Raw genomic sequence first — 13,400 nt, 5'->3', positions numbered from 1 at the left:
TTGAAGCACAGATTGAAGGTAATAGGCTGCTTTTCAACTACTCAACATTCATGTTTCTCATGTTTCTTGGACCACTTGTTTGTTTCTGTAGCTTATAGACTACCAGTTTCTCAACAACTTTAGAAACCTCTACTTACAAATGTTCCAAATCCCATGATTAACTCTCTAGTCTTGTACCCACTTATTTCAGAAAAAACACCTTTGAACTCAGTAGAACATAATCTCCATGAGGACGCATATGACTAGGCTACATAAGATTTCTGTAGCATTGTCCTTACCCTAGTACCTTGATTTTCACATTTGCTGGAAATACTTTCATGGAAATATGACTGTATTGTAGTAGCTTTAAGTATGTGAAATGGAACCAAGAGTGCCAGATTCTGATGTCGCCTCTGTAAATCTGCCTGAGTGTGTGTGTGTTGAACTCAGTGAATTACTGTTGACAAAACATAAATTAAAATACTCTGCAAACACGTATTTCGTATAAACAGAGGACTAACTTGTTAAGAACTTAACATATAAATTTAAATTTGGGATCAGAACTGCTATTGAAGTAGAACCACATGGCTTACATTTCTTTTAAACCTGTATTCCCAAGTCCCAATAATATGGACCAGAATACATTGTACATAGACATTTCATACATTTGCCAGTGTTTGTGAGCCCTACTCACTTTCTTTCTTTTGAAAAGCTTTTTCTGTTATATAGCATCAATTGATGTAGCACAAATATTTTACGTAGCATATGAAAACATACAGTCCATAGAACAAATACAGGAGAAGCACATGTATATTTATGCATGGTTCTTTAAATTCAAGTTATAAAAATTAACCTGGTTTGTATCAACTAAGAACATCTGAGGTTTCAACTTCTAATCTCATTTAGTAGGTTGCTTTTGTCATATGTAAATTTGCCTTCATTTACAAATATCTTGTAAACATAAACATTAAAGTGTTTACTTTTTTAAAGGTGTGACATTGTGGGCCAGTGTGGGTGCTTTTTAATAACAGTAGTATTAAAAGACAGTTTAAAAAAATCTGGTGCATATAAAAAGTGAATGGAATATGCCGCTTCTTTAAGAAATATAAAAGCTATTGGTAACTTGAGGAACAGTGTGAAACTCAAAGTGAGTTTCATAAAACTAGATAGCACTGGATAGCATTAGCCACAGTATTAAATATATAATTCCTTTGGAGGTGGCTTCCAGAGTTAATAAATGTAATGTTAATAAATATAATAGTAGCAAAAAATAGTACCTTGCAATATAATCTCAGAGAACTAGTTCTGTATAGAATAGCAGAGAATTTATTTTATTCTTTGTCTCTAAAAGGTAAAACATATTACAGGAGGAAAAAAGGGGGAAATTGCTGACTTGAGTCTTAATGTGCTTGGAATTGCAGGTGACATAGCCTCGATAAACACTACTCTTAATAACCATCAGCTAACTCATCTACAGTCCCTGTTCAACAACAATCAAATGTTTCCATCAAATCAGCAGCAGCAAATTCTCCAAGGCTACCAGAATCTTCAGGGTTTTCAGGGACAGCCTCCCATTCCTGGGCCACCTAACAACCCAAACCCTATGGCTTGTCTATTCCAGAATTTTCAGGTAAAGTTCATTTATTTTTCAATGATCCATGAAAAATAAGACAGATGACTACTACATTTTAACAGTTTCTTTGGGATATTTAAACACTGTCTGACAGTAAATTTTGGATGCCATTTTATCATCCTAAAAACCTTGCATCCATTGATACCTCTGAAACATTTCACTGTGAAATTTTTCATTCCTAGTCAAACAAAATAAAAAATGGTGGTATTGTCTGACAGGATATGGAGGAGAATTGTGAGCAGTTTCTGGGACCAGATTTTGTATTTTTTGCTTGCTTGCTTGTTTGTTTTAAATTTTGAAGTCTCTCATATAAAACCATCTCTGAAAAATTCTCTCTCCCCAGCCTGGTCTCTTTGATCAAGGATCTGAATGCACATGTTAAGCTAAGAAGATGACGAACAATAACAACTGTGCTAGACCACAAAGAGAGTGCTACCTTGTTTATGTAATATTATCATAGTGATGCCAAACAAAAGTCCCAGAGGAAGATAAATTCAGAGGGTAGCTCAAGAAAAACTTGTATTCTTTAAGCAGCATTAAAAATGCATCATTTTGTTGGTCTAGACAACTAAACATTTCACCGTGTTTGCAAAAACCATAGCTTTCAATCTGCCTTTTATCCTCCTCATATTGAGCAATTTGGTTTTGGGTTTTTTTTATGTTTGCTTTGTTAGACATGAATTATACATGTGTTTAATAATAGTCACTCTAATATAGCCATAGTAAATACTTCTGTATTGGCTTTCTTTGAAGAGCTTGATATACAATAAAGTAAAAAAAAAATGGATGCAGACTCTAGATATAGACTATAGATTGTAGATAAATCTTACTGCTGCCTACTTTAGATCTAGATGTTTTAGAAAAGATGAGGGAAAACAAGCTGGAGTTTAACTGAGACAAATGTTGGTTAGGAAGAGGGCTGAGCTGAATAAGCGTTAGGGCCTAAGTGGGTAGACTGAGTCTGAGGCCCATGAGCAACTTGAAACCCACAAGGTTTTTGCTATTCCCTTACACCTTGGTATCACCTGCCAGACAGAAACGGGTAAATTTACACACCTGGAAGACTTCAGCTGTGGCTATTCTGCACCATATCAGGAGCCAGGGACTTGTTTAGAGCTCCCTCCCCAAAAGTAGGAGTGAGCATCAACCTGCTTTTAAATTCTAAGCCTGTGTTCAGTTCAGCTTAGGAGTGGGCAGTTTTGTGTTCATTTTGTAGCTAGTGGTAAGGGACTAAATTAAGAGTCCCAAAGCCTTGAAAGGCCCATAATTGCACACCCCTATTTTTAACTTTTAGGTCCCCTAACAGTTTGGGACCATATTGTCTGAAAGATCATCTAAACCCACGTGAGTGCCTGACACTAACCATGGCCTCAGAAGGCAGGCTCCCTGGTGTGTCATTAAAAAAACAATCAAGTGGCAAGTAAAGTGGTGGTCCAACATCTTTAGAACACTCCCACCATAAGTTTGTTTACCATCTTACTTTTAAGTAAATCCTAAAAGCCTTTCTTTTATACCAAACATTTGATTCATCTGTTGATGGCTCTTACCGGTTTTATTTTATCACTGTTTTTTAACTGTTTATTGTGTGAGTTGAGTCTTCTTTTTTAGCCACACACCAACTAGAATAGACTTATCTTGAAAAACAGCTTATATATATAATAGAGAAAATACATAAATAAATGTTTGATAGCATAAGAGTAAAGGTTGCCACTCTGTACAGGTTATACATGCCTGACTTCAGCTGTATGCATTGGAATGTAGCTCAGCAAGTTAAGGACAAAAAAGATCTTCAAATTCCACCACCCCAGCCCCACGGTTAGGTAAAAGAGACAATAGATCTCTTCAGATAAAAACTTAGTAAAAGAAAGTACACAAGAACTAGTAGTATGTGGAAAGAGCAGCACCAAAAAAATTGCTGAGGTCACAGTCCTTTATATAGTCTTGCTGCTTACGCCCCACTAATAAAAAATGTTCTTACACAGCAGGGCCAGAAGTGGTGTGGCTAGTAGCATAATCATTGTCATCATTGTAATTTCACCTTTAGAACTAATAAAGGTAATGCTTCAGATGTATGTTACAGAAAAAAGAGCTAATGCCAGCAAAACAGAATCACAATTTGATGCAGTCTGCCACCGTATCCATAAATTCCTTACCCATGAATTCAATCATCCATGGCTTGAAAATATTTTAAAATATATATAAATTCCAAAAAGCAAACCTTGATTTTGCCATTTTATATAAGGAATATAATTTCACTACAGTGTATTTAATTGGACTTAAATATCCATGGATTTTGATATCCAGGGGGAGTACTGGAACCAAACCCCAGCAGATACCAACAGCCCACTGTATTTCATTAAGCAATGAGGAAGGGGATGGTGCCCATTAAAACACAAGCAGAATATTCATTTCCTTAAACTCAAAAGCTTCTGAGGTCTCTGTGGGAAAACACAGTATGTATTTGCCAGCTAAATATCAAGGAAAGAGTGAGAGTAAACTTCCACAAGAAGAGAATTCCATACTTCTACTAACACCATCCAGAGGTCCTATCCCAAGGGCTGTTGATTATAGCAGGGAAGTTCAGCAGAAGCAGCCAGTCCATATTCCAGAGATTCGTTCAATAGCAATCTGCAAGACCAACTTAGGTACAATATTCTCAAGAGGCCCCCAGCACTGACACCCGGCCCTTCCACGGTGGCGGTGAGGCCGAGTGGCAGTGCAGGAGGCCTTGAAGGCCTCTGGTGCTGCTGCACTCTGCCTCCTTGCCGCCGCTGTGGAAGGGCACGATGGCGGTGTTGGAGGCCTCTTGGCCCCAACAGCACCGCCACTGGGCCTTTCCTGCGGCGGCGGCGAGGAGGCAGAGCTGCCACACTGGAGGTCTTCAAGGCCTCCAGTGCTGGCACCCGGCCTCCTGGAGCCTCCGCCGCCGCAGAAGGACTGGATTCCAGTGTTGGAGGCCAAGAGGCCCCGAGCACCGACACCCGGCCCTTTCGCGCCAGCGAGGACGCCGGGTGATGGTGCAGAAGGCCTTGAAGGCTTCTGGCGCTGCTGCGCTCCGCTTCCTCACCGCCACCGGGCCTTTCCTGCGGTGGCGGCGAGGAGGCAGAGCACAGCAGGCCTCCCGCACTGCCACTCAGCCTTGGCGCCGCCGCCACCCAGCTTTTCCCACTGTGGCAGCGAGGAGACCAAGCAGCCACGCCAGAGGCCTCCCAGGCCTCCAGCACTGGCACTTAGCCCGAAAGGTAAGTAAGAGGGAGGGAAGGGAGGGAAGGAAGGGAGGAGAGGAGGCCAGGGACTTTTGTTCCCAATGATGGCATGCGTGCATGCACGTCGCCATTGGGAACAACTTCCGGGTTTGCCATCCGTGGATGCTCAAATCCGCAGATGGCAAATCTGCATATAAGAAAGGCCGACTGTATAAATACAGAAGGTTGTGGTGGTGATATTGCTTGATAATGACCTGTGTGTCCTTATATAGCTGGTCTTTTTTAATTGACTGAAACAGACATTATCTGAAATAGCTTTTAAAAACAAAACTCAGTGGTATTTTTTTTCTTACGATTTTAAAGGTGAGAATGCAAGAAGAGGCTGCTTTTCTGAACAAGAGAATGATCACTCAAATGGGAATGCCACCAATTCCTGAAAATTCCAGTGCCCCGCTTCCTCCTTTTCAAGATACAGCATGCAACCTGCAACAAAGGACAGAACCATCCATAGGGCAGCAGACAAAGGACAACCTTGGTCCAGCAGCCCAAGGCGAGGGTTCAGTTGATGCCATCTACAAAGCTGTGGTAGATGCTGCAAGCAAGGGGATGCAAGTAGTTATCACCACCGCAGTTAACAGTACAACACAAATGAGCCCCATTCCAGCTCTGAGTGCCATGAGTGCCTTCACAGCCTCAATTGGTGACCCATTAAATCTTTCCAGTGCTGTCAGTGCAGTAATCCATGGAAGAAACATTGGCATTTCTGATCATGAAGGTAGGGCAAGGAACACTAGGGGGGCACGAATAATGAAGAATTCAGAACACCTTAAAAATTCCAGTGAGGGAGATGGCTTGGAATATTATAAGCCAACAGGTTGTAACACACCCAAAAAACAGTGGGAAGGGGAGCAAAGTCCTGGAGGGGAAATGAACAGATGGAAATGTGAGGAGTTTTTAGACCATTCATCCCATATCCACAGCAGCTCTTGCCATGAAAGACCCAACAATGTCTCTGCACTGCCGTTAGCCCAAGGCAAGCAACTTCCAGTCCTCTTACCCCAGCGAAACTGTCACAGCGATAAGATGTTGGAGGAGAACTTCAGGTATAGCAATTACAAAAGAACTATGATGAGTTTTAAGGAGAGACTAGAGAACACTGTGGAGCGATGTGCACACATAAATGGAAACAGGCCTCAACAGAGCAGAGGGTTTGGAGAATTGCTGAATGTTTCTAAGCAAGACCTGGCAGTGGAAGAGCAATCTCCAAGTTCCTCCAATAGCTTTGAAAGTTCTCTAGTTAAAGACTACATCCATTATAATGGAGACTTTAATGCCAAAAGCATTAATGGGTGTGTGCCTAGTCCTTCAGACGCTAAAAGCATTAGTAGTGAAGATGACCTAAGGAATCCCGATTCCCCCTCTTCAAATGAGTTGATACATTACAGGCCAAGGACGTTTAATGTTGGGGACTTGGTCTGGGGCCAAATAAAAGGACTGACTTCATGGCCTGGTAAATTAGTAAGAGAAGATGATGTTCACAACTCATGTCAACAAAGCACTGAGGATGGGAAGGTATATTTATCCATATACATACATATGTTATATATTTATATATTAACAAAGGTATGTCTTAGTCAAGAATATTTGTGTCTGCTGGTTATATCTTCACATGTGATGGTGGAAGTATTATTCCTATGTCATAATCATAATTCCAGAAATACACTATTGCTTTACTTTGTGACCTCTGAGCCTTAGGAATGTCTTAGGAATAGGACTAATCTAAAAATAATTAAATACATATAATGCTTTATTTAAATGGATGTGCCTTTCCATTCTGCTGGTTCAAAGCATCTTATGCTGTTCAGTGTCATTCAAATATGTCTTTGTGTATATATTTTACCATTATTTAATTACATGTTTAAATAGGACCTCTTTAACTCTATTATGATGAGTGGTAACATAAAATATTGACTTCATTATTATACATGCGGAAGATTTTTGACTAGTATCCAAATATCCCCTATGTGCACAGGAAGCATCTTATTACACACATGGGACTTGCTGCTTTTCTCCCCACACAGGTACAACTCAAACTATATCTCCCTTTGCCACTTTTCTGAATCTTTCTGGGTATAAAAAGATGTGGTAGAGAATTACAATCTCATCTGTGTACTTTCAGCTCTATGCCAAATGAATGAAAAATGAGAAATATTCAAGTGAAACTTAAACTTTGGGGTTGCCAGCTAAAATTGTAGTAGAGCAAGATCCATGGATGTTTATCTGTCCCCTTGAGAAAAGGGAAACTGAGGACCTGGACAGATTATATTGACATAAGAGACACCACAGAATACAGCCTAGCCTGCCCATGGCACCTCATCTCTGTTATGGTTCTAATGTCTACAGGTATTGACCGTGTGGATTCTGTGTCAACCCACACCACTGTATGGACAATCCTCAGTGCGTGGGTAATACTCAGTTGACTGTGCATATCAAGAGGGGTAAATTATTTGTTGTGGGATACTGTATTTTTTCCAGACCTTAGCAACATTGCAATTGCCTTAAGAGGCAGACCGTTGGGAAGGAGTTGGGAGTAACATGAGAATGACAGTGACAAGAGAAATAGTGTTCTTACTGAAGCACTCTGCTCTGTTGCTCCATACACACCCTTCACCTTCAGTCAATATGTAACATGATTAAGACTAATAGGAAATTATAGCTTGTGACTAGAGAACCCTTCATCCAACAAGTGGGTTCTGGCTGTGATTACACAGTAACAAGGAAAAGCTCATATCCACAATCTCTTCTTTCTTTTTCCACTGTGATGGCTACTACTGCTGCTTCTGTTTTTACATCTACTTTTTCCAGAATTAAGTCCTACTTGCTTGTACCATTTTGCCTCTATAGATCTTCGACAAACACATCCATACTAATAATTCTCCAGATTTACATAAAATGCCATTTCATGTCCATGGTGGAGATATTGGACCCACAGTACCAGGAGTTTCCCAACTACATTTTCAACAGTTTCCCTGTCCAAAAGTGTAAATGTACAGTTGGAAAATATGGAGTATTTTAGTCTCCACTGACTTATTTCAGAAATGTGAATATCTAACTGCACAGAGGGCAGTTTGAATTTCATAGAAGTTAATTAATGAAAGCTAAATAATACTCTTTTCAGTGTATTTAAGAGCTACATTTGTGTATTTAAGAGCTTTTGAAGGTTAGTAAGTGCTTGGCTATTCTCATTAAAACAGATGGGCAGTGTGGTTTTTTGGACTGTTAAATTTGTGTAAAAGACTCAGTATGGTGTAGTGGTTTGAATGTTAGACTGTGACTGGAGACCAGGGTACAAATCTGTGGTGAGCCATGGAAATCCACTGGGTGACCTTTGGTAAGTCACACTGTCTCAGCCTCAGAGGAAAGAAAAGGTGACTCCCCCCACAAACAAACTCTGCCAAGAAAACACCTTGATTTGCCTTAGTGTTGCCTTACTAGGAAACAACGTAAAGGGACACAACAACAACAATATGTTTGTGTAAATAGTATTTTATTGTTTGTGCATAAAGTGCTACTTCAGGTTCATATTGACAAGGCTTTCCTACAGTGTTACTCTAATTTATTACTTGACTCATTGAAGTTTTATGTATTTTGAATTTAAAACATAAACAAGAGGAAAGTTCATTTATAATTTCAGGGACAGACTATGCTTTGATCCTTTTGACAATTACTTGTTGGGAGTAGAGAGTAATCTGTCATATCTGTCTGGTATTTTTAACACAAATGTGAGATAAATTATTTCAATAAATAAAAATAAAATTTTCAAAATTGTAAGAAAACATACTAAGATTAATTTCAATATTGGTCAAGAACTTTAGAACAGTTCACACATACATATTCAGTTCACATAGGTTTTTTTAAAAAAACTTTTCAGTTAGTATTCCATGACTGTGATTTGTGAGTTGATGATCATAGGATAATCATAATTAAAATACTAATCCCAATATCAGTTCAAACAAAACTTTTAATAGGTAACAGTCCCCAGATTAGATAAATTTAAAAAATATACAAGTTTGTGTGATTTCCTCTGGTGTAAGAAGACAATATGGCTATTAAACATATATAAAATTTCACTATATTATAACCTCATTGGTTACTTGTAGCTCCTGCTTGCACATATTTGGCCCTTACCCACCAATACAGGCTATCCTGGCACGTATTATGCAATGCTGCATGATGGTAGCAATTGTATTCTTCAGTGTACCAATGCATTCCCTTGAATTCCCAAATATGCATAGGTTATTAATTCTCTTGTGGGCCTGAGATCATCTTACCTGCACTTCCACATGTATCTGTGTTGCCACTTTGGCCTAATGGGAAAAGGAGTGGGTGGTTTTCTGGCAGAGACAGATTTAACAGCCATTTTCCTGTAGAATTTATGAATCTCTACATTGCCTCTGTCATGCTTTTGGTGGGAGAACATGATAACTTGACAGAGAGAGGGACAGAGGTGTACTTGAGCATGCTCTACTCCAGTGATTCCCAAACTTTGGTCCTCCAGATGTTTTGGACTTCAATTCCCAGAAGCTCCAGACAGTTTGGCCAACAGCCAGGAATTCTGGGATCTGAAGTTAAAAACATCTGGAAAACCAAAGTTTGGAACTCCAAGATCACTAAAGGTATAACGACCACGGCCTGTCTCGCTGCTGCCATTTTTAGGGAAGGTGATCGAGAGGGCAGTCGCCTTTCAGCTTCAGGGACTCCTGGATGAAACGGATTATCTCGACCCATTTCAAACCGGGTTCCGGGCGGGCTATGGAGTTGAGACTGCCATGGTCGCCTTAGTTGATGATCTCCGTCTGGGCATGGACAGGGGAAGCGTGTCCCTGTTAGTGCTTTTGGACATCTCAGTGGCCTTCGATACCATCGACCATGGTATTCCTTCTGGATCGCCTGAGAGAGTTAGGTATCGGGGGCTCTGCTTTGCAGTGGTTCCGTTCCTACCTCTCGGGCAGATTCCAGATGGTGGAGCTGGGGGACTGTCATTCCGACAAGAGGGCCCTTACATCTGGGGTCCCTCAGGGAGCGATTTTGTCCCCTATGCTATTTAACATTTACATGAAGCCGCTGGGAGAGATCATCCAGAGACATGGGGCGCGGTGTTATCAATACGCTGATGACACCCAAATAGTCTTCTCTATGTCTCCGACTGATGCAGTAACTAAGGATGGCATCTCTCCTCTTGATGCCTGCTTGGAGTCGGTAATGGGCTGGATGAGGGAAAACAGACTCAGTGTGAATCCAGAGAAAACGGAAGTACTGGTGATAGGTTCTCCTGGTCCAGGTAAGAAAGTTTTTCCACCTGTCCTGAATGGGGTCACACTCCCTGTGAAGGACTCGGTTCGCAGTTTGGGTGTGCTCCTTGACTCGTCGCTCCACCTTACATCTCAGGTGGATGCGACGGCTAGGAGCACCTGTATCAGCTTCGGCTGATACGCCAACTGCGACCCTTCTTGGACCGGGGGGACCTTGAAACTGTTGTACATGCTCTGGTAACCTCTTGACTAGATTTCTGTAATGTGCTTTACATGGGGCAACCCTTGTACCAATCTCGGAAGCTTCAATTAGTGCAGAATAAGGCAGCAAGGCTGGTCACTGGTTGCTCCAGGGCCAGCCATATAACACCTGTTCTGAAAGATCTCCATTGGCTGCCTATTCGCTTCCGGGCCGAATATAAGGTGTTGGTTATCACCTATAAAGCCCTATATGGCTTGGGCCCAGGGTACTTGGAGGACCGCCTCTCCCCATATAGTCCGCCCCGCACTCTTAGATCAGGAGAAAGACATCTGTTGACGGTTCCAGATGTCCGCTACGCTGTTACGAGGAGGGCTTATTCTGTCTCAGCCCCTAGACTCTGGAACGCACTCCCTAATGAGCTCCGCATGTCCACTTCCCTTGACGTTTTCAAGAAAAACTTGAAGACTTACCTTTTTCGTCAGGCATTCCCTCCATGAACGTTGGTGTTATTTTTCTCCCCCTGAATGTGACGTTTTTCCATTCTGTCAGCCTTGTAATTGTACTGTTGTTTTTATCTTGTTATTTTATTGTATATTGTGTTTTTAAATTGTTTTTACTATGCTGTAAACCGCTATGATCCATGGAATAGCGGTATATAAATAAATTTTATTATTTATTATTATTACTACAGTTGTCCCTCCATATTTGCTAGGGTTATGGGAACAAGACCCCCGTGAATATGGAAAAAACGCAAATAACAAAAACACTGTTTTTACCTGAGAGGACACCTCTCTAGGAACCTCTAGGTCCTCCAGTGCAACTCTGTGGTCAATGTCCAACATACACTGACCATAGAATGGCACTGGAGTAGCTACAAATGGTCTTTCAGTGCAACCTTTAGTTAAAGTTGACCACAGAGTTGCACTGGAGAACCTAGACAGTCCTTGAGAGAACATATTAATGAAATCTGTGAATAATCAAATCCGTAAATATCAAATCCGCAAATATGGAGGGATGACTGTATATTCTATAACTTTTGTTATATTCTATAACAACCTGCTCAGGCCTCTCAGTATTAGCTCCTGCTCTACTATATTGGCTACTGCTCCAGCTAGTTCTTTGACCCTATTCCAGTGGTTATACTGTAACATCAATATACCACCTGATAGCTACCACTTCAATATTTGCTTCCAAGTCCATTCCCACACTTCTTACTTTAGCCAGAGGGCTTTGCTCAGGCAGTAGTATTTAGAGTTGCATTTTCTTTGCTCTCTGCACTAATCCATATTACTGACTGAGCCTTTGCTGCACCATGAGAATTGACACCTTTGCAAACCATTGTCCTTTTCCATCGGTCAGTTGTTCTGCTATCTATAAACAAAGTCCCTCTGTCTTTGTTGTTCCCTTCTTATCAGCTAATATAATATATTAGAATTATATAATATAATATGAGTTTTCTTCCCACTGTGAATCCTCAAGGAAATAATTTGGAACTCTAATATGATGGAGTTTTCATGACGAAGAAACCAGTATCTCAAACTGAGGACCTTCAATTAAACTTGAAATAAATGAAATAGTACCATTCCTTGTGCTTCCTGAGCCTTTAAAAAGGAGTTGTGGTTTTTTTCCCTTTTGTTAAACATTAAGTACTGTAATTGGAAGAAGCTGTATGCTGTATTTCAAAAAAAGTTGTGATTACACATAAATGAGTATTCTAATTTCAGGTTTTCAGATAGAACCATCATACTGATTGAAAGGCTGAGCATTTGTAGATACATTATCTAAATGGCATTACATCTGTTGTTAAATTTCATCTAAGGAGGACTAATATCTGGGTCAGACTCAGAATCATAAATAAGAGCGTATTTGAAAAAGGGAAATATTATGCAGTAGCAGTAGTTATGATATGCTGTGTAACACAGTGAATGTCTTATTTTATTTTATTTTATTTTGGTTGCCAACTAAATGTGGAATACCAAAAGCTCTACCACTATAACATCACAAATGATGATGTATCAAGCATATAGCAGACTGGTACATTCAGTGAAGTTTTCACAGTAGAAATATTTGCTGCATAATGGTTCACTTAATGCAGTCATTGGATGTATAAATTAGCAATTATTGGCACAAAAATCTGCTGTTAATCTCATTTAAGATTTAAAGAAACAAAAGCAGTAAAATGTGATAATAAAGATGAAACAATGGTATATTTCAAATTTAAAATATTAATTTTAGTATTCTTTAGTGAAATGAACTGTAAAACTATTTAGTCCCATTTGAAAAGCAATGTTATCTGTACATAATAACTGTAATGTCATATGTACATATGGTTATACACACACAAAAAGAATTCATGCTTTCACAAAGTTCCATTAGGAAGAAAATTGAGTTAAACCATCTGGTATTGCAGTCTATAATTTTTATTGCTTACTTCAGTGCAGCTGAAGTCGCTGATGTTGCCCAATTTGTAGTTTTGTTGTTAATTACAGTGGACTAAATTGTATACTCGGATGTTGGTGCCAAAACAAAATTTCTGTTCATTCACTACTTTTATAACTAACCATAATAAGAGGATTTAATATTGTCTGATAACATACCTCATTCACTTCCTATTTTAGTGTGTAAGAATATTTTTTTAAAAAGGCAAGCCCAAGGTACTGTTTAATCCAACGTTCTCTTCGCAGAGTGACCAATCAATCAGAAGCCCAAGGAGGACATGAGATTAACTGTACTGTCCTCTTCATAATATTCACTTGTCTCTGATGACCAGGGAAATATATATCCATCATGGTTTGAAGCCATAAATAGTCCAATCCTCCATGGATTTGACCAGTCTCCTTTAAAAACCATCCAGGTTCATGGCCATCACTCTTATCTTACAGTAGCAAATCCAGTAGTTTAACTGTGGACCACTTAAAGAAATGTTTCCCTTTCTTTGTCCAGATTCTCCCAGATATCACTTCAGTTAATGATTCTGGGTTTGGGTATTGTGTGCATGAGAGAAAAGCTTCTCACTATCCACTTTCTCCACTTTGTGTAATTTTACACACTTCCATCAAGCTTTCCCT

General features: G+C 39.9%; 1 protein-coding gene across 2 annotated transcripts in view; it reads left to right on the top strand.

The window, feature by feature from the left end:
• MBD5 (methyl-CpG binding domain protein 5) overlaps positions 1 to 13,400 on the top strand; it is a 173,219-nt gene that overhangs the window by 141,016 nt on the left and 18,803 nt on the right. For both annotated transcript variants that reach the window (XM_089520059.1, XM_089520060.1), the window contains 2 exons: positions 1,401 to 1,609; positions 5,182 to 6,390. In XM_089520059.1, coding sequence (XP_089376185.1) covers positions 1,401 to 1,609; positions 5,182 to 6,390 — 1,418 coding nt within the window. The remainder of the gene's footprint in view (positions 1 to 1,400; positions 1,610 to 5,181; positions 6,391 to 13,400) is intronic.

This window comes from Sceloporus occidentalis, unplaced genomic scaffold (assembly GCF_023333645.1).
Source record: "Sceloporus occidentalis isolate IW3139 unplaced genomic scaffold, rSceOcc1.0.p SCAF_4, whole genome shotgun sequence".
Taxonomy (NCBI): domain Eukaryota; kingdom Metazoa; phylum Chordata; class Lepidosauria; order Squamata; family Phrynosomatidae; genus Sceloporus; species Sceloporus occidentalis.
The sequence above is the reverse complement of the archived record's forward strand: the minus strand, read 5'-3'. Positions and strand labels throughout refer to the sequence as shown.